The sequence below is a fragment of the Eucalyptus grandis genome, chromosome 6, assembly GCF_016545825.1.
Source record: "Eucalyptus grandis isolate ANBG69807.140 chromosome 6, ASM1654582v1, whole genome shotgun sequence".
NCBI lineage: Eukaryota > Viridiplantae > Streptophyta > Magnoliopsida > Myrtales > Myrtaceae > Eucalyptus > Eucalyptus grandis.
Genome location: NC_052617.1, coordinates 34858077 through 34880699, shown reverse-complemented (window position 1 = coordinate 34880699; position 22623 = coordinate 34858077). Strand labels below are relative to the sequence as shown.

At 41.0% G+C, this 22623-nt stretch overlaps 1 protein-coding gene and 1 long non-coding RNA gene across 2 annotated transcripts; both read right to left on the bottom strand.

Moving 5' to 3' along the window:
* Positions 1-699: 699 nt before the first annotated feature.
* On the bottom strand, positions 700-3287 carry LOC108956357. Its single transcript, XR_005552088.1, has 2 exons — positions 2209-3287; positions 700-970 (listed from the first exon to the last, which is right to left on the bottom strand). It is a non-coding gene; the product is annotated as an uncharacterized LOC108956357 (long non-coding RNA).
* Positions 3288-5425: 2138 nt separating this feature from the next.
* LOC104451887 (MDIS1-interacting receptor like kinase 2-like) lies at positions 5426-7290 on the bottom strand. Its single transcript, XM_010066449.3, has 2 exons — positions 6200-7290; positions 5426-5840 (listed from the first exon to the last, which is right to left on the bottom strand). Exons 1-2 carry the CDS (start codon positions 7113-7115, stop codon positions 5455-5457), a joined length of 1302 nt encoding a protein of 433 aa, XP_010064751.2. The 5' UTR covers positions 7116-7290; the 3' UTR covers positions 5426-5454.
* Between the last annotated feature and the right edge of the window lie 15333 nt (positions 7291-22623).

The following is a 22623-nucleotide window of genomic DNA, read 5'->3' as shown; positions in this document are numbered from 1 at the left end:
CTAAAAGTGTTTCAGGTCTTTAATTTAGCGTTAAGTCTAAAATCATTTTGGATCATTAATTTGACTATTTATTCTAAACTCACTTTAGATCACTAGTGACGTCATTGATTCTAATCATTAATGCAGCTATTAATTTTGAACTTACTTTAAATTATTAATTCAATCATTAAATATGAACTTATGAATATAAATATAATGAACCTATTAACTTTAGCAACCATGTAATTTGATCCTTTTGTCATATCATGTCCCAATAGAACAAAGCCCATTCAATTTGCCACGTATCGATTAGTGTATGGTTAATTGTATCTTCCTACTTGTCATATTAAAAACACCCAATATTTTTTTCCACAGAGGGACACAGAGGGAGATGAGAGAGAGACGTCAGCACCAAGCAGCATGTAGGCCCATTGGGCCAGATTTGGATAAAATTTTCGGGTCCAATTAATGGACCGGCTGGGTCAAGACAAGGGTTTTGAAATCTAGCCTGCCCATACATACATTCGTTTGAAAAGGGATAAATATATTGAAAGTGTCACGCCCCGATCCTCAGGCACGCACACATCCTTATACTTGGTCAATTTTATAATGCGATATCCTAGAACTAAGTATCGCCAACCCTTTTGTTTATTAAGCACATGCGGAAGTAGTTATAATTCCCTAGACAATAGAACAATGAGATAGAAAAACAAGGCCATATTTTTCATATTGAAATTCACAACCGAACCTTTATACATGGCATAACTCAAAGTCTATTCACAGGACTACTCATAACATTCTAGTCACACTATTCACATTTAGACATGAGTCACAAAAGATGATGGGATCTCAGTCCTCATCCAGGTCGTACTCAGGATCATCCTGATCCTCTTCTGACTCTTCTTCACTGAGCTCACATCCTTCAAGCTCTTCATCTTTTACCGGCTCATCGTCCTCTTCTGATTCCTTCTTCACAGGCTCATCTACAGGCCTGAAATGTTGTCCCACAACCGGGATGAGACTACGTCTCAGCAAGTTCTACCCCACTAAGACTCGATTAGGAAACCAATATGCTAACTGGGCTGCCTATACACACACGGGTCATAGGAGTTACCTGGGCCTTAGATTCCACCTGCATATTAACACAGTTCAATAGGCATCCAAGTAATTACATCACAAATCAATATCTCGATCCATCGACCTAGTCGATTTCATGTCAATTCGACTATTCCCCAGTCGTTTCCCTTATTCAGTCTCAAATCATACTCATGACTTCACGAACATCGCCTACCAAATTTCTTGGCAACAAATTACAGTCCCAAAGGACACGACCTATCTTTAGGTAGCAAATTACGGCCCAATGGGCGCGACCTTTAATAGGTGGTAGGTTACGGCCTTATCAAGCGCGACCCCTATCGGGTGGCAAATTACGGCCTTATCAGGCGCGACCCATATCAGGTGGCAGATTACGGCCCAACGGGCGTGACCGACTCCAAATTCGGTGGCAGAACTCGGCCCTACTCGCACAACCATACTTTGGGCGACTTTCGAGGTTCAACTCACAACCTCTCACAGTCAAATTCTAATTGAATACCGACACTAATCAATTTTGGGATAAATCCCCAAAATACTCATTAACTCACTCAAATTTTCACACGATATTAACGTACCCGATGGATCTCAGCCAAGAGTATATTCAATTCACTCTCACAAACTATTCCACTTAATAGCCCATCAAAGCATTATTAACGCTAAACAATCATACTCAGCCATCCGCAACTCAATTACTCAATCTTAATCAATTTAGGAATAATTTCTCAAATTGCACAATTAATTCAATTCAGCACAACGTAGAGCTCAAATAAATAAACGGACTGCACCACGACAATCGCATGAAATTTCAGTCGTCGGCTATCCTTGCCTAATTTTTGAAAAATAAATAATTAAATAATTAATTTAGAAAATGAATAAATAAATACTAAAAATCCAATTTAGGCCCGTAATGCCTAATTGAAGCCCGATAAGGGTCGGGAAAAATCCCGAGATGCATTCAATAAATAATAGTACGTCTCTACTTGCTAATGACTAAGCCTAACCACCTAACATGCATCATTAAGTCACTAATTTAATTGTTCTAAACTAATCTAACCACCTAATTGCACTTAATTAAATCTAATCAACCCTTAAGCATCATTAGTCTACTAAGCGAGGATTAGTGAGATTACTCACTTGATTAAAAGCGGGGACCGGGACACCGCAACAACAACGCGATGGTGGCCGAAATCGGGCTTTCGACGACACCGGCGGGCTTGGACCGGGCCTTAAACTTGGGCCCAACAAATCTTAGCCCAACTGAGATTTGTTCTTGACTTTGGGTTGAACTTGCTCTTGGGCTTGGGCCAAACAACAAAAGAATCTGCTGGACTGGGCTTGAAACAAAGCTGAACTGGGCTTGCTGGTCTTGAGTTGAATTCGGTGGCCCAAAGGACTGAAGACAGGCCCAGCTGTTGGGCCACGAAATTTCTGGCTTCGCTGGGCTAAACAAGAAAGATTCACGTGGGCTTGCCGGGCTTCAGCTTCGTTGGCAGATGGTCCACGAAAGTTGCTGGATTTGCTGCTGGGCTTCGAGGATTCAACTGGTCGAAGACACGCGAGCTGATGACGCATGGACGGAAGCAGCTGCTGGCGAAGACGTCCGTGGAGATGCAACTGGCGTCGTTGCCGAGAGATGGAGCGGACAGCCGTAGCTTGAAGAACTCTCATCGATGGAGTCAACACAGGCTCTTGCGGGCATTTTCTATTGACCGAAGACTTGGACGTGAGCTGGCGATGGGGATTCGGTGGATTGAAGCCGCGTGAGCTTCGGTGGTCAACAATCGGGAGAAGGGGCAGCTTCGTTTGACCAGCAGGGGACGCGTGGAGACTTGGATGAAGACGATGGGCTTTGGTCTTGCTGGCGTTGAGCTGGTGGAGAGATTCACGTGTTGTTCGGTCAACAAAGAGGCTTCAGTGCTTCTGGTTGTTGACTGAAGAGGACGCCTGGCAGAAGACACTTGATGGAGGAGCAGCTTCGCTTGGGCCAAGAGAGACGCGCGTTGAGAGGAAACGGACGAGGGCAGCTCCTTCGGTGGCTTCGGTGGACTTCGTGGACGCGCACTGGACGAGGCAACCGCAAGGGACGTCACACGTGAAGCTGCTTCGTTTGTTGTGGGCCGGTCAGTGAGCTCTCGGGCTGAAGCAACAACGAGAGGGAGAGAGAAATGAAGTTGCGGAGGGGTAGATTGGCGAGCGATGATGAAGACCGAAGATGGAGCGCACGTAAAGGAGAAGCCAGCTAAGAGGAGGGTGAACTTAGACAATCCTTAGCCATTACATTGAATGCTTTGGCTCCACAAGCCCACAATCTCATCCCCTATGTCTCTCAATCACTTTCAAGCACACTATTCCACCAATAAATCAATTTAAAGTCCAAATTAATGCTGCCCTCCTTTAAATCCGAATTTCACAATTTTTCGGGACATCTATTTCTTCGACATTTTCCCAAATTCGACGTCCAATTTGATGTAGAAAAAGTCTGCATAATTTCTATAGGTCCCCTTCGCCTTATAGCTTGGATTGAAAGTCGAAAATCTCTTCAATTCGACCAATCTGAATTTCTGTTAATTTCCGCGACGTCTGAATCGATTTTCCGTAAAAATCCCCGAATCTCCGAAAAATCTTCTGAGACTGAATCAACATTCCTAAAATAACTCGTGACACCATTAAACTTTCGATTTCTGAAATCAGGTTCGAATTCACGGTTAATTTCCATTCGATGCGTTTTTAGCGTGACCTAGACTACTGGGTAGTTTTCAGAACTTTTTAGTGCAAATGACCCGTGGTCGATTTTCTTCGAGTCACAATGAATCCACTCGACACATTGGCAACTCTCGATTGTCGTAGAAATCTCGAGAATTCAAATACGGACATAGGATACCAAAACGATAGAGAATTCAATCTAATGTCGGCCGACGAGAATTTTCCAATTTAGTGATGTCACCCACGATTAGCCACACATCTCTGTCAAACCGACCTATATCTCGATCTCTAATCAATTTACGTCTGTGCCATAATGATCTCGGCAGATGAACACGGTTGAGCAGCCGATTCCTGGTCGAATTTTCAAGTCTATTTGCCTTAAAATTCTTAATAGTTTCCTCAGATAGTCTAGTTATCTTTAAAATGATCAGTTCTGAGAATAGTCCTATAGACGCGTTAATGAAATGCCCGATTTATTCAATAGAAAACAAGACTGAAAATCTGGGATGTCACAGAAAGTCCTAAAACTTGTCATGAAAGTACAATTGAATCCTAAAACATTTAAAAAGTGCAATTAAGTCATCAAACTTATTACAAAATTGTAATAAAGTTTCAAAACTTTCAAAAAGTGGAATCAAATCCTGAAACTTGTCAAATCAAGTCTTTTCATTGATAACTTGTCAAATTTGAAAGTTTTGTGATTCAATTACACTTTTGTGACAAGTTTAGACTTGATTGCACTTTCATAACAATTTTTAGAAATTGCACTTTTTGAAAATTTTAGAATTTCTAATACGCTTATTTATTTGCAAAACAAAATGCCCCCAACTTCTTTGGCAAAGTTCATGCAAGGGCAACAGCACTTGCCCCACAGCCCAATACCTTGGTTTTGCACCTTTAAAAAAGGAATAAACTTGGGTGTTTTATTAATATTTTTCTTTCACTAATTTATCCTTCTTCCTTAGTTATTTTCATTTTGTGATTCATTTTTCTTCTTAAGGACATGCCTCATAGGTGGTGCCACACTAGCGCCACGCACATTAAAAAATTACAAAGATCAAACATTACCATTTCCCATTAGGCAAAGTGGAAGGAACTTATGAAGGAAGTTGATTGCCCAATTTTATGACTCAATTGTGTTTTTGTGATGAGTTTTAGGAATTTTAAGATACTAATCTCTGAAAATAATTCTTGCTAAAATTGATTCTCTCTTTTTTGAAGGATGTAAAGCTACTCACATAATTTGATCAAAGCAAATCATACTCCAATCTGCACCTCATGTTTTCTTTAACCTATGATGTTGGTACACATTCAACTAAAAATAATTGGACCAAAATTCACAGAACTAGATGCCAACGTACATCAATTGTGGTCATTTGAATTTATCATATTTTCGACGCGAAAAGCTAAATTGTAACAAGCAAATGTAATATTTATAAGAAATATTAATAATCTTGTTATCATTAAAACTATTCTTAAGGATTGGACGTTGCAACCGTTCCTGGATGGAATTGCAAATGACAAAAATTCCCAAAAGCTTTCAAGTAACTAACGAACCATTACAAAAATGGATAATGGAATTAGCTAAGATAAATAAAGTACAAAAGATTTTTACCAAAAAAAAAAAGTACAAAAGACGATTTGCTACACAGGCTACAACTGAAAGACCAAAATATCTCAAAAAGTGAAGCATGTAGGATCAACTAGTTCTTCCAATTTGATGTCCTCTAATGCACTTCGCACGATGGAGTTACATGTTGATATCGCCCTAGAAACTTGTTGCATGGTTGGACGATGCTTTGGTTTGGGATTTAAGCATGAAAATGCCGTCTTTGTCACTAAAGCCACTTCCCCTAGTACATTACCTTTTGGGTATGGAATTCTTTGATCTAAAACTTCCTTCAGTGGCCAAGAAGTTGTTGAATTGTTCGATGGTGATGAAGATGAGGACGTGAGTGAAGAAATGAGGTCGCCGGGATGGCTTCCCATGATTACTTCCAATGCCACCACTCCGAAGCTATAAACATCACATTTCTTGTTCACTTCCATCGTGTATGCGAGTTCTACATAGAGAAAAGAGCAAATTTTTTCTAGCTTTTATACAATATCTATGCTTTATAAATTTAAATTGAGTTTCAGTAAATCAAGTGTAGAGAATTATAAATATAAATTAATACATTCTTTAGATTCCAATGGGCTTTAAAATTTTCCAATGCTTTAGGAAAAAGTTTCACTTTTTGAATTAGTGGCCTACATATCAATTAATATTTAATCGAACTTTCAAATCGCGTAGATAGTGTTGGACTTGGTATTAGGAATTTGGAAATAGAAAGGAAGGTGGTTGGAGATGAGGATCCCAAGTATGATCACTTTCCTATCCATAAAAGTTAAGCGAGGTGAAATTTTGAAGAAACCAACTTACCTGGAGTTGCATATCCAAAGGTGCCTGCAAAGGAAGTCCAATTGGATGAATAAGGTTTTAAAACCTTAGCCATGCCAAAATTAGAGACGTGAGCTTCATATTCTTCATCCAATAAAATGTTCTTGCTCGAGACATCTCGATGAATTATAGGAGGAGAGCATTCATGGTGCATGTAGGACAATGCATAAGCCACCCCTTTGACAACATTCACTCTCCTATTCCAGCCAAATGTTGCCATCCTCTCTTCATTGTTCAATACATCCTTCAAGCTGCCCGATTCCAAGAACTTGTATACCAAAAATGAATGTCGAGAACTCGAGCAAAAGCCACGGAGCCTAATGATATTCCGATGCCAAACTTCGGTCAGAGCATGAATCTCCTGTTCAAATGCTTTTTGATTGGCCATTTCTACGTCCACAGCTTCTTTAAATTTCTTTACAGCAACAGTTTCACCTGTTTGCAACTGGGCCTTGTAAACACTCCCCTGTCCTCCCACACCGATACAATATTTGGCATCAAACTCTTCCGTGGCTTCAATGATGCTCTCATAAACCGTTCTTCCATCAAAGCTCCATATTACCCAGGGGTTTTCATAGCTTCCATTAGCCGAAGTAGCCTTTGTTTTTCTTATTCTTCGGCATCCAATACTTGAAGCTCCCACAACAAGAAGCAAAGAAAGTAGGCAACCCAAAGTAGGAATCAAAACTAGCAGCAACTTTTTGTTTTTGTTTCTTCCTTTCAACATTGGTGCTGTACAGGGGCCAAGACCAGCAATGTCTCCGCACAAGCCTTTGTTCCCTCTCACAACTCCAATCGTAGCATTACGAAAGGCTGGAATGTTTGGTAAAGAACCCTCTAACTCATTAAACGATATGTCGATGGATGTCAAGCTTATCATATCTTGAAATGTTGACATAATTGAACCCGATAATTGATTGTGTGAGAGATTGAGTATTTCTAATCTGTGCAATAGCCCAAGTTGTCTAGGTATTTCTCCCGTGAGCAAATTTTGACTTAGATCGAGATGCTGAAGGGATTGAAGATTCCCAATCTCGATGGGAATACTCTTTTCTAGATTATTCCTACTTAAATTTAAGAATAGAAGGTGGGAGCCCTCCCCAAGTTGGGTAGGAATTGAGCCGCTCAAGTTATTTCCTCCAAGTTGAGTGTTTCTAGATTGGACAATGCTCCAAGTTCTTGAGGGATGTGGCCTACCAAAAGGTTACAGTCCAACAAAAGCTGTACTAGCAACTTCAATTTTCCTAGGTCTTTAGGAATTTCTCCAACAATATAATTTGAAGAGAGATCAAGTTTCCCCAATTGAGTCATGTTTCCAAGCTGAGGTGGTATGGCACCGGAGATTTTATTGTTGGAGATTATCAAGCTTGTCAATTTTCTACATTCACTCAATGTCGAGGGTAGCTCACCGTAAAGTTCATTGTTGTTCAACTCAAGGTAATCCAAGGAGGGGTGCACACCAAGTGCATCAGTTATGTTTCCCTTGAGCAAGTTGTTTTTGAGCCCAAGTCTAATCAAACTTGAACAATTTTTCAGGCTTCTTGAGATTCCAGTGAGGTGATTGTTTCTTGCACTAAAATTAATAAGAGTTTGGCTACTGCATATTTCTTGTGGCAATTGGCCAACAAAGTGATTTTCATCCAGACTTACTCTTGTGAGGGATGTGAGATTATTCATCTAGAGCCCGACAATAAGTTGTTGGCAATATGAAGGTCTGATAGGTGGGTCAAGTTGCCTATGGACGACGGGATAGGACCTGTTAAATTATTGGATCCCAATTGCATTTTTATCAATGAACTCATTCCTCCAACTTCCAAAGGTATGGAGCCAGAAAGCTGGTTGTCAGAGAGGTAAAGATATGTCAAATTACTCAAATTTCCTAAAGTTGTAGGGATGGATCCTTTGAGATAATTGGAAGATAAGTCAAGTTGACGGAGAGATCCCAACCTTCCTATTTCCTTTGGAATGGATCCGACAAGTTGACTAACACCAAGCCATAATTCCCCCAAGCTACTCATGTTTCCGATGGAAGAAGGAATAGGACCGATGATGCTGCTGTTAGAAAGATCGAGATATTGTAAAGATCGCAATGACCCAAGTTCAATTGGAATGGATCCTTTGAGATAATTGGAAGATAAGCCAAGTCCATGGAGAGACCCCAACCTTCCTATTTCCTTTGGAATGGATCCGACAAGTTGATTACCATCAAGCCATAACCCCCCAAGCTACTCATGTTTCCAATGGAAGAAGGAATAGGACCGGAAATGTTGTTCTCCTTAACACCGAGACTTTGTAAAGATCGCAATGACCCAAGTTCAATTGGAATGGATCCGACAAATTGATTAACACCAAGCAATAAATGCCCCAAGCTTCTCATGTTTCCGATGGAAGAAGGAATAGGACCGGCGATGATGTTCTCAGAAAGATCGAGATATTGTAAAGATCGCAATGACCCAAGTTCAATTGGAATGGATCCTTTGAGATAATTGGAAGGTAAGTCAAGTTTATGGAGAGACCCCAACCTTCCTATTTCCTTTGGAATGGATCCGACAAGTTGATTACCACCAAGCCATAACTCCCCCAAGCTACTCATGTTTCCGATGGAAGAAGGAATAGGACCAGCGATGCTGTTCCAAGAAAGATCGAGATATTGTAAAGATTGTAATGACCCAAGTTCAATTGGAATGTTTCCCGAAAGGTTATGGTGACTTAAATCCAGATGAATAAGCTTGGAAAGATGGCCAATGCTCAGAGGGATGTTCCCGAAGAGCTTATTATATGCAAGGCTTAGAAATGTCAAGTTGCTCAAGCCAAGTATCTCAACGGGAATTGGGCCAGTCAAATCATTATGACTAAGATTGATATATTGTAAAGGTGGCATTCCTATTTCTTTAGGAATGGAACCATAAAGCTTATTAAATGCAAGGCTTAGTACTGTCAAGTTGCTCAAGCCAAGTATCTCAATGGGAATTGGGCCAGTCAAATTATTACTAGCAAGATCGAGATATTGTAAAGATCGCAATGACCCAAGTTCAATTGGAATGTTTCCCGAAAGGTTATTTCCAGTTAACTCCAGACGAATAAGCTTGGAAAGATGGCCAATGCTCAGAGGGATGTTCCCGAAGAGCTTATTGTAGGGAAGGCTAAGAGTGACCAAGTTGGGCAAATGGGAGAAATTGAGAGAGTGAAGCGTACCACGTATGGCAAAAGATGAAAGGTTGAAGCTCACAACGCTCCCCAGAGGATCACAATCGATTCCGCGCCATGAGCAAGGGCTGCTTCCATTCCATGAAGACAAATTATAGCGACTCCCGCTGTCTAACTTAGACTTCCATGTTTGGAGTGTCTCCACTTCCTCATTTACCGTAGGTTACTAGCATCAGTAAGGGCAACTAGAGAAGAGCTTCGAGATGAAGCAAGACAAGACATTTGTTGCGGGAATATGAGAAGAAGGTAAGCGAGGAACAACATTGAGAGTTGTTTCTGAGATGAGGCCATGAGAGGTTTGAGGTTTTTTGGGGTGGGCTTTTCTTCATTTCTAGGTGCGCATGTGTTATAAGGGACTAACTATAACCCACGTATTTATAAAAGAATCGACACCATCAAGTCAACAAACAGGTCAATGATCGCTGCTTCTCAATGAATGAGAGAAAATATCAAATTTCTTTTCTGGGAGATATTACACAAAACTCTCTTGAAATTTGAGAGGTAATACACATTTTTCCCTAAATTATCAATATTATGCAATTACTTTATGAATTCTCATTTTTGTGGTCGCTATTTCCTTTATATTTTTCGGTAACATGCGCAATGCACATCGTATATTTAATATGCATGGCCCTTTATTTGCAAAGACTTATAAGTCTTTGGTAGAGTAAGGATTGGGATGTAAGTCCACAAAGCGATAACTTATTACTGCAGAAATATAATCCCAACCTGCTTTAATAAATAATCAATCCGTTGCCGAAAAAGCATGAATTCAACAAATGCACTACGAAGTCTTATTTTCGGTTTTCTTTTTCTTTTCCAGAAATACTAATGAGTGTTTTGAGCTATATTTTCTCTTTGTTTTCGTGTAGAGATCGTTATCAGACATCATCAAGAAAAATATATTTTGGCGTGGTGTGTTATAGGCTCAATTGGGTAAATCTTACCTGATCATAAGATGATCACCATTTCATGTTTTTGGTTGAAAAAAGTATTTAACATGGTCAAGAAAATTTCTGTCGGCAATGAAAGATGTGATGTAAGAGAAAGTGACAAAAAAGATCACATCCCACCAGAAGTAATGGTGATTTTGGAGGAGAATCCTCCACGCACTGAGACCGCATTTCGGACCAAAAGAAAGGAAACGCGGTATTGAAGAAGACTGGACAAATTTCCAAGTATGGACCGACGACGTCAATGGAGGAATTAACCATCTACTCCATTTTCCTTGGTCTCTCACGTGAGTATCGGGTTACGTAACCGTGTCAAATAGACATCGACGGAAAGAAAACAAGCGAAATAGAAAGAGAAAGAGCTAAAATAAGGAGTTTCAAATCAATAATGGTGACCTTTGTTGGGATATCGGGTTAGACAAATTATCTTTTCTCAAAGACACAAAACTGCTTGGAATCGGACTGATATGAATAGGTAGCATGGAGAAACATTAAAGCCAGATGGACACGATAATGATCGAACATTTATGTGAACTGCAATGGCTTCTGTCACATATATAGTCTCAAGTAAGCATCGAGAGCTTTGTTTTAATTAGTTTACCTTTTTCTTTTTTCTTTAATTTTTTGACTTTTTTGCCTTTTAGCATCCACATTTGTCTTGCGTCTCTTATCCCTTGTTTTCATTCATCGATTCACGGTAATGTAGCTTTATTACATACATGGACGACATTATTGTAAATCTATGAATTAGAAATTGCTCGATAGATTATGATGAATATAAGTTCACACTCGATGGAGAGTTCAGCATTGGGACCCACATATTCGACAAATCGAGCTGTTGGATGTGGAAGTCAAGAGCATCCATTGCTAAAGGACTTTTCTTACACCTGCGCACACAAGAAAGGTCCTAGATGCTTTAATTGATCCCACCTTCTAGTGGACCATTCCATAATGACTTGCTCGATACAAGGACGACATTATTGTAAATCCGTGAATTTGAAATTGCTCGATAGATTTGTATGAATTTAAGTTCACATTGGATAGAAAGTTCAGTTTCCGGACTTGGGTATTCTGCAAATTGAGTCGTTGGACGTGGAAGTCAAGAGTGTTCATCACTAAAGGACTTTCCTTGCACCTGCAGGCACAAGGAAAGTCTTATTGCTTTAATTGATTCCACCATCTCATGGAGCATTCCATAATGACTTGACTTCATTCTCTTCTAGATGCATTGCATGGTATACCAAGCTCATCTGGACTATTGATCATGTGTGCTTCCCGACAGATATGGTTAAGGCGAGACAATATGGAGATGATAAGTAGAGTCGGGTTAATCTGACAAAAGGATGCATGCCATGTAAAAGCTATTCCATTGAAAGAGTCGATACTGGAACCACTAAGGTCAAGAGCTTATTGGCCAGTAAGGGCGGTTTGACATGACATGTCATGAACTAGCTACTTGTCATGACATGCAGCCACCGATAATAATTAGACTACCACATGTAGATCAACATTTAATAACAAAAATAATTCACACTTTAAAATACTATGAAAGCAACTTAGGTAAGCTTCTCCTTCCTCACATAGTACTTCCTGCCATACACTCTCCTCCCCCGTTACTTAGGCATCGGACGGCCAATCGGATCAAAATCTGAACACCAGAATTCTTGTATGTGGACACATTCCACTTGAAGCGATAGCGATTTTGGAGAAGATTTGTCCGCACGGTGAAACACGGCAAAGGAGAAGACTGGACGAATTGCCAATGTGGATAGACTTTGACGTCAATGGAGGACTTAACCATCTACTCCATTTTCATCGATCTGCATGGAAGTAGCGTGTTACGTGTAAAACATGATATGTGGTATCAGGTTAGACAAGTTATCTTCTCTCAAAAACTTGAACTGTTTGGAAACGGACCAATGTGAAAATATAGTTGAGAAGCTATCTTAATATGCCATTAGCAGTACGGAAGATGGGATGAAAGAGAAAGTGACGCAATGGTTTACATTCCACTTGAAGCAGTAGTGATTTTGGAGAAGATTTCTCCGCGCGGTGAAAAACGGCATAGGACAAGACTGGACGAATTGCCAATGTGGATAGACTTTGACGTCAACGGAGGACCTAACCATCTACTCCATTTTCCTTGGTCTCCCATGTAAGTAGCGTCTCACGTAACCGTGTCAAATAGATATTGACGGAAAGGAAACAAGCAAAACAGAAATAGCAAGAGCTAAAATAAGGAGTTTCAAATCTATTATGGTGACCTTTGTTGTGATATTTGGTTAGACAAATTTTCTTTTCTCAAAGACATAAAATGTTTGGAATTGGACCGATATGAATATATAGCATGGAGAGACATTAAAGCTGGATGGACACAATAATGATCGAACATTTATGCAAACTGCAATGGCTTCTATCGCATATATGGTCTCAAGTAAGCATCGAGAGCTTTATTTTGATTATTCACCTTTTTCTTTTTTCGACTCTTGGGCCTTTTAGCAGCCACATTTGTCTTGTGTCTCTTATCCCTTGTTTTCATTCATCAATTCACGGTAACATATCTTTATTACATACAAGGACGACATTATTGTAAATCCATGAATTCGAAATTGCTCGATAGACTTGTATGAATATAAGTTCACACTCGATGGAGAGTTCAGCATTGGGACCCGCATATTCGACAAATCGAGCTGTTGGATGTGGAAGTCAAGAGCATCCATTGCTAAAGGATTTTTCTTATGCTCACGCACACAAGAAAGGTCCTAATTGCTTTAATTGATCCCACCTTCTTGTGGATCACTCCATGATGACTTGCTCGAGACAAGGACGACATTATTGGAAATCCATGAATTCGAAATTGCTCGATAGATTCGTATGAATGGAAGTTCACACTGGATAGAAAGTTCAGGATTTGCACTCAAAGCTTTGAACTTAATGTGAGGAATAAAAGTAAACACATGAAATCACAGAACAAGTTGAATAGCCTTGCTTCATTTTGGTTTCTGATTTAAAACTTCTTTTGTCTTTCGCTTTTATAAATCAGATATATCAATGGACTAGCAAGCTTCGTTCATTTAGATTACCGCCCTCTTGCTCCCATTAGAAAAATTCTTGTGAATTATGATCCACACGTCTCACATCACAACTTGTAACATTGTACATCTAATATGCGTGCCCCTCTATTTGCAAAGACTCATTAGTCTTTTCTAGAGCAAGGATCGGGATGTAAGTCAACAATGCTGAAAACTTAACATTGGTTAAAGAAAGTTCCCCTCGATGATCGTAGGAGATCTGATGTGACGGAAGAGAGAGTGACCCAAGAGTTCACATCCCACTTGAATCGATGATATTTATGATGATAAATGGATCGAGCTAGAGCCACATGGATCGAGCTGGATCATACTCCATCTCTCATATAAGTAGGGCGTTACATGTCAAATGCAAGATGCAAATGGGACTTGATTAGTAAACTGACAATTATCAATAAAGAAAGATATGCTTCTTGTGAATTGTGATCCACACATCTCAAATCACAACTAGTAACACGTATATATGATATGCGTGGCCCTTTATTTGCAAATACTCATTAGTCTCCTTTAAAGCAAGGACCAAGATGTAAGTCAACAATGCTAAACTTTAAATTGGTTAAAGAATGTTATCCTAAAAAATCGTAGGAGATCCAATGTGACGAGAGAGAGTGACCCAAGAGTTCACATCCCACTTGAATCGATGATATCTATGACAATACATGGTCACCGGTTTTTCCAATTACTTCAGATAGTTTGCTTGGGGCTTGAGCTACATCATATTCCATCTCTCATCTAAGTAAGGCATTACATGTGAAATGCGAGATGCATATTGGACTTGACTCATAAACCAACGATTATCAACAAAGAAAGATACTTCTTGTGAATTGTGATTCTTGTGAATTGTGATCCACATGTCTCATATCACAAGTTTTAACACCGTATATCTGATATGTGTGGCCCTCTATTTGGGAAGACTCATTAGGCTTCTTTAGAGCAAGGACCGGGATGCAAGTCAACAGTACAGAAAACTAGACATTGGTTATGGAAAGTTCTCGAAATTCATACAAGATCTGACGTGATGGAAGAGAGAACAACCCAAGAGTTCACATCCCACTAGAATGGATGGCGGTTTTGGAGAAGGTTCCTCCACTCTACAAAACATGGTATAGAAGAATTAATACCCATCACTATAAATAGTCGTCCTTTTGTCCGGTGACTTTAGATATTTCATTTGGGGCTTGAGCCACATGGATTGAGCTAGATCATACTCCATCTCTCGTCCAACTAAGGCGTTACATGTGAAATCCAAGATGTAGATGGGACTTGACTAGTAAACTAATGATTATCACATGTCTCACATCACAAGTTGTAACACCGAACATCTGATATGCATGGCCCTCTTTTTGCGAAGACTCATTAGTCTTCTTTACAGTAAGGACCAAGATGCGTGTGACATCCCGATTTTCCAATTTGGTTTAAATTGAATTAAGTGTACAAGATTTCATGCCACGGCGGAAAAAGAAATTGGACCCATTGAAGATAGTTGTGGAAGCTTGGTGTGAGTGGAAGATGACCTCATGTGAGGTCATGGTGGGCCAAGTGTTTGTGGATGACCCGAGAGAGAGAGAGAGAGAGAGAGAGAGAGTGAGAGAGAAAAAGAGAAACCGGTTTTCTCTTCTTCCCTCCTCTCTCCTGTTGTTGTCTCTCTCCATCTCCTTCCTCTTCTTGGCTTTTTGGTCGACAGCAGCAACCGAAGAAGACCTCGGCAGCTGCAGAAGATCAGTCGGTGCATACAGCATAGAGAGTTGGAAAATGGGTATGGCAGCACCTTCGTAGCCCGTTTTGGCCGTCTTCTCGAGCCCGGATGCTCGGCCCGCCTTGAGGAAAGTCGATTCTCGTGTTGACCTCGTTGTTTTGTGTGAGTTTTACTCACTAATGCCTTCTTAGTTTGCTAATTATACTTAAAAGTTGATTAGTGTTAGTTAAGTGTAATTAGGTGGCTAGAATAGAATTGATTAGCGATTATTAGTTAATTGCATTGCATATTAGTTGTTTGGTTAGTTTACTTAGATGGAGAATTGCCTATAATATTTATTGGATGCTTCTTGGGATTTTTCCCGACCCTTATCGGGTGTTAATTAGGCAATTCGGGCCTAATTGGAATGTTTAGGAATTAAATATTAATTTTCGAAATTAATTATTTAATTATTTATTTTCCGAAAATTCAACTGGGATGGCCTGTGACCTGGATTTTAAGCTGATGATCGTGGCGTAGCCCATTTATTAATTGAGCTTTATATTGTGCTAAATTGAATTTACTGTACTTATTTATTTAATTTTCAAAATTAATTATTTAATTATTTATTTTCCGGAAATTCAACCGAGATGGTTGGTGACCGGAATTTCGTGCTGATTGTCGTGGTGCAGTCCGTTTATTTAATTGAGTTCTACGTCGTGCTGAATTAATTTAATTGTGGATTTTTAGGGATTATCCCTAAATTGAATTAATTTGAGTAATTGACTGGTGAATAATTGAGTATCGATTGCTAGTGACAAAGGTATTGTGGTAGACTACCGATCATACTGGAAATTATGGAAACAAAAGTGAGTGTGTAAGATGTATGCTGACCCGATGCCTAGACATGGCATCTAGGAATTTGGTCATGTGTATAGTGGATTCATGATAGGTTATGTATCACCTTGGAAAAGGCATGTGGCTCAGTAAATTAATGTATTACCTTGGAGAATGCACGTGGGCTCGGTGATTAAGTGTGGCATCTTGAAAGAGACACGTGGGCTCGGTAATTTGATGCATTACCTCGGAGAATGCACGTGGTCTCAATGAGTACATTTGGCATCTTGAAGAGACACGTGGGCTCGGTGACTTGATGCATCGCCTTCGAGAATGCACGTGGGTTCGCTGATTCAAAATGGCATTTTAAAGGGCACGTGGGCTCGGTGACTTGATGCATCGCCTTGGAGAATGCACGTGGCTCGGTGATTGGTTTTATCGGTTGAGACTATATAGCAATGACTGGAATGACCGAGAAATGGTCCGACTGACATGTAATCGACTAAGTCAATTGATCATTGCCTTGATTTAATATTGTGAATTGATTGATTGAATGGGAATGACCGTGAGTGGTCTTGTTGGCATGTAATCGACTAGGTCGATTTGATCCATGCTTCGATCAGTGATGTGATTGCTTGGATGCCTATTTGACCTGTACTAATATGCAGGTGGCATCTGAGGCCAAGGTAAGTCCTCTGACTCATGTTGTGCATAGGCAGCCCTGAGGTATATTAGTTTACTAATCGGGTCTTAGGGGGTAGAACTTGCTGAGACGTTGTCTCAATGGTTATTGAATAACCATTTCAGGACCCAGATGAGGAGCTTAAGGAGGAGGAATCTGAGGAGGAGATCCCTGATGAGGAACCCGAAGAGGAGTACGTGGAGGAGGACCCCGAGGATGACCCCGAGTACGACTCGGATGAGGACTGAGATCTCGTCCTGTCTTATAAGACCTTGTCTGCATGTGAATAGATGTTAGATCAGACTTACGTATATATAGTATTGTAGAATACTATGAGATGCGTGTAAAAATGTGTGGTTGTGAATTTTCAGTATGAAAAATATATGGCATGCTTTTCTATCCCATTGTTTTATTGTCTGGAGATTTATAACCGCTTTTGCATGTGCATATATAAATGAAAGGGTCGGCGATACATAGTCATGGGATATCGCATTTTAAAATCAATCAAAAAGTAAGGGATGTGCGCGTGCCTGAGGATCGGGGCGTGACAATGCAAGTCGACAACACTGACAACTTAACATTTGTTATGGAAAGTTCCCTTCAAAGTTCGTACGACATCCGATGTGATGGAAGAGAGAGCGACCCAAGAGTTCACATCCACTTGAATCAATGGCAGTTTTGGAGAAGATTCCACTCCGCAAAACACGGTGTAGAAGAAGTAATACCCGTGACTATAAATAGTCGTCCTTTTGTCCAGTTGCTTCAGGTATTTCATTTGGGGCTTGAGCCACGTGGATTGAGTTAGATCATACTCCATCTCTCGTCTAAGTAAGGCGTTACATGTGCAATGCAAGATGTAGATGGGACTTGACTAGTAAATACCAACAATTATCAACAAAGAAAGATACTTCTTGTGATTTTTTTTCACACATCTCACATCACAAGTTGTAACACCAAACATTTGTTATGCGTCACCCTCTATTTGCAAAGACTCCTTAGTCTTCTTTAGAGTAAGGACCAGGATGCAAGTCAACAACATTGAAAACTTAACATTGGTTATGGAAAGTTTCCCTTAAAGTTCGTACGAGATCCGATGTGATGAAAGAGAGAGCAACCCAAGAGTTCACTCCGCAAAACACGGCATAGAAGAATTGATACCCATGACTATAAATAGTCGTCGTTTAGTCCGGTTACTTTAGATATATCATTTGGGGCTTGACTCCGTCGTTGGAGCTAGATTACACGTCATCTAAAGCAAGACGTTTTGCAAAATTTTACTCTTGTTCTTCTGGACGGAATTTTGTGTGATTTTGATGGCTTATATGTGCAATTGATTGCTTGATGGTAGTTGTCGATTATTATTGTAAAACTCAATTTTATGGGCATTTAAATAGAAAAATGCTAGGTGTCGGGTTTCGACGCCAATTTTTATGTACTATATAAAATCATGGAGTTTTAAAATGGGAGCGTGCTATGTTTAATGGTTCAATTTAAATACGTGATCACGCACGATTATTTTACTGGGAATTTTTAATACAAAGGAAAAGTGGCCAAGTTCATTATTTAAAAACGAGGTATTTAAACGCAAAGCACGATATTCTTGGCCAAGTATGCGCTCATATGGTCATTATCGGAACATGTCACCTGACGAGAGTCGAGAGGGCGATTCCTGATTAAGTTCGGATGCCCCACGTCAACGGATGCCAAGTTGCAGAGGAGGTTGGGCCAATACTCCTTTATGGAATGCCATCTAAGCGTGTAGTACTAGATGTTGCCATGCCCGATGGAGAGGGACAATACCCGGTTATGCCGGATGACCGCCGACTACTGAGTTGGCCATGGCCGATGGATCGTAATAACTGGAACACGCCTGAATGGTTATGATAGTTGCGCCTAATTATGAGACAAAATTGTGTGGCACGGTATGGGATGTGTCATAATAGTTTCACCTTATAATCGGGACTCATGTGAATGTTTGAAGAGTGAGAACATGTGTTTCGGTTATTAAATTACGCATGTTGCATTGATAATAGCATGTGTGATGAGCTAACATGCAGGAACGCACCGAGGCGAGGTGAGTTTTGTATGGTGCGTGTTTAGGACCGCCTTCAAGGCGAATTGGCATCCTAATCGAGGTTTAGGGTTTTGACTCACTGAGATTTATCTCACCCTGTCGTGGTTAACTTTTTTCAAGTCCTTAGTATGGGGATACGTCCTGTTCGTTTTGGGTATTCGTGGGAGATGGACTCAAAGTCTACCTTTTTCCCTATTCCTAGGACCACTCAAACTCGCAAGTTAGTGGTGACCACAGTTTGGATTGATGAGAATCTCTTTCATTTGGTACCTCATTGTTTCAAAGCACAGTTCATTAACAAGCGCAACGGTGCTCGGGAGGGTCTTCCGCAGGGTTTTGATGAATCGCCCATCGAAACGGAGGATGGGGAGGTAGGTCACCCCATGGACATCGATATACCGGATGGTGTTGTGGAGGATCCCGAGCCCGAGTCAGAGGGATCCGGGGTGTAGGTTTCTTAGTAGCTCTTTTTGAGACAGACTTGTGTATATGAACTCGTAGGGTTAACTTGATATGTTTATAAAGCGTAGTTTGTGAAAAATCACTAGCATGTTTTTACTATCCATATGTTTATTTATTGGCTGAGGTTTATTTAATTTGCTTCCGAATATGCTTAATTGAAAGATAAAAAGAATGGGTTGACGCGATCTGAGACGTCGCATTTTTAATTGACTGCCAAGGGATGTGCGTGTACCCGGGGTTTGGGGTGTGACATCCTCGCCCGAAGTGGTATCAGAGCCTAGTCAATGTTTGGAGTGATAAGGTGCGATGGGTTATGGGATAGTTAGCTAGGAAAGACTTTTTCCTTACGCTGATGCTTGTCATTGATTCATTGTTTTGTGCGGGTCGTTCAGATTTCTAATTCTGTGTTAGAATTGGAAAGTAGATTTCTGTAAAGATTCTGCCATATGAGCGATCTTCAGCAGAGGACTCCTAGAAAGAAGGCAGTAGCGATTGGTACTCGGGGTAGGATGCTGACTCGGATTGGTACCTGATGTAGAATGCCAGCGAGAGAAAGAGTACTGCCACAGGCTGGTACTGGGGTAGGAGCACCAGGCGATCCTAGGATAGATGGAATCGTTCAGGCGCTAAAGACCCTAGGGAATATGATGGGTCAGCAGGCTCAAAACCAAGCTACTACTACCACCGCCACCACTGTTGCTGCCAATGCCATTGCTGTTATTGCCGCTGCACCTGCTGAAGTCCCACCTAGAAATGGGTATGGTGAGTAGCTCATGCATAAGTTGGTGGAACTGTTCCTGAAGTTGAAACCGCCGAGGTTCTTAGGAGCAGGTGATCCTGAGGTTGCAACCCTCTAGATTCGAGAGCTAGAGAAGGTCTTCACACTACTAAGGTACTTTGAGGAAGACAAGGTAGGCATGGCGGTCTACCAGTTGCAAGGGAACGCAAGCACTTGGTGGGAAGCCACTAGAGTGAGAGTGTTTCCCGAAGGTACGGTTCCGGAGTGGAATGCCTTCGTGGAAGTCTTCTATGGGAAGTACTTTTCAGACCGCACCAAAGAGCATAAAATGGTCGAATTCCAGCGTCTTCGACAGAACCTAATGTTAGTGGACTAGTATAAGGCAAAATTTGCAAAATTGTCCAAGTATGCACCAAGGCTGATTGAAGACCCAGTGGACAGAGCGAGGAGGTTCAGAGACGGTTTGAAGCCAAAGATCAAGGATCCGCTGGTGCCGCTGAATCTCAAGGATTACAATGAGCTGTATGAGAGGGCTCAGCTAATCAAGAGGAACCTGAACGAGCGAGCCGCTGCATCTGGGTCGCGGTTCGGGCCCAACAGAGATAACAATTGGTTCGAAAAAAAGGCTGATGATAGGAGGAAGGTATTCCATTTTGCCCAACCGAAAGGTATTCCATTCCGCCTAACCGAAAGGGTGGAATTGGAAAGTCGGCATCCAACTCGAATTTCGTGTGCCGTTTCTGTGGGAGAAGACATGGATCAACCTCGTGTTTTACTAGGATGGGAGCTTGTTATGGATGTGGCCAGCATGGCTACCAGATTAAGGACTATTCGAGCAAGCCCATGGGAGCACAGGTGCCATTGCTGCAGATGGGACAACCGAGAGGGAGTGCGTCGCAAGACGCACAATAAGGTGTTTTGAACAGGCCTCCGATGTAGGGAAGGGTGTATGATGTCACCTAAAGGGAGGCGGAGGACTCACAGGACATAGTTACACGTACGGTCTCACTGAACGACCATGCTACTTATGCTTTTTTTGATCCTGGAGTCATGCATTCATTTATTGCTGAGCAATTTGTTAAGTTGGTAGGATTGAGTCTAGAATCGTTGGAGGCAGTCATTAATATATCCACCCCGTTAAAGGATAACTGTTGTCTGCGATAAGGTGTCCCGGTTGCAAGTTAGTGATTGGTGAGCAAGGGGAAATGATAGATCTGATTATGATGGCCATGTTTGATTTTGATGTGATCATTGGCATGGATTGGCTCACCAAGCAATGAGCTACCGTAGACTATTATCGTAAAGCGATTTAGTTTAACCCGTTAGCAGGTGAAAGTTTTGAGTTTATTGGAAGTCAAGGGGGACCCTCAATTACCTTAATCTCGTCGCTTGAGGCAACCCGTTTGTTAAAGGTGGGTTGTCAAGGTTATTTAGCAACCGTAGTGGATACGTCAGTTAAGGAGTCGAAGATGGAGAACATCGCCGTAGTGCAGGAGTTTTCTGACGTGTTTCCCGAGGAATTACCTGATTTGCCCCCAGAAAGGGAAATTGAGTTTGTGATTGAGTTAGCACCTGGGACGGAACCAATTTCTAAGGCTCCTTACCGTATGGCACTATCAGAATCAAAGGAATTGAAGGTGTAGATGTAGGAGTTATTAGACAAGGGATTTATACGTCCTAATGCATCACCTTGGATAGTGCCAGTTTTGTTTGTAAGGAAGAATAATGGTTCGTTGCATCTTTGCATCGACTATTGGCAACTTAATCAGGTAACGATTAAGAACAAGTATCCGTTGCCAAGGATTGATGACTTGTTTGATTAGCTACAAGGAGCGTCGATATTTTCCAAGATCAACCTGAGGATGGGTTACCATCAGTTGAGGATTAGAAAGGAAGACATATCAAAGATAGCTTTTAGTATGCGTTACGGTCATTATGAGTTCACCGTAATGCCATTTGGTTTGACCAACACCCCAGCTGCTTTCATGGATTTGATGAATCGAGTATTCAAAGAGTACCTGGACTAGTTCGTGATTGTGTTTATCGACGACATTTTGGTATATTCGAGAAGTCTAGAGGAGCATGAACGATAATTAAGGATGGTACTTCAGACGCTGCGAGAACACAGGCTGTACGTCAAGTTCAATAAGTGTGAACTTTGGCTAACTCGTGTGGCTTTCTTAGATCATGTGATTTCTGGCGAAGGGATTTATGTGGACCTGACTAAGATCGAAGTAGTTATAAACTGGCCAAGACCAATGTTAGTGACAGAGATGAGAAGTTTCTTGGGAATGGCAAGCTATTATAGACGGTTCGTGGAAAGATTTTCTGCGATAGCCATGCCTCTAACTCGATTGCTGAAAAATGAAGAAAAGTTCGAGTGAACAGATAAGTGCGAGCGTAGTTTCCAAGAGTTCAAGGAGAAGCTGATTACCGCACTCGTGCTGACAAATCCGTTTAGTCCTGGAGGATATGAGATCTATAGTGATGCGTCATACCGAGGACCGGGCTGCATTTTAATGCAACATGGGAGAATTGTTGCATACGCATCCCGTCAATTGAGGTCTCATGAGTTGAATTATCCGACGCATGACTTAGAACTCACAGCGATCATCTGTGCTCTGAAGATTTGGAGACATTACTTATGCGGGGAAAAGTTCTAGATTTTTACGAACCACCAGAGCCTAA

Coding starts and splice junctions, on each gene's coding strand:
- LOC104451887 (XM_010066449.3), bottom strand. CDS start 7,115: ATGTCAACATTTCAAGATATGATAAGCTTGACATCCATCGACATATCG. Junction 5,841..6,199: donor CTTTGGATATGCAACTCCAG/GTAAGTTGGTTT, acceptor TTCTCTATGTAG/AACTCGCATACACGATGGAA.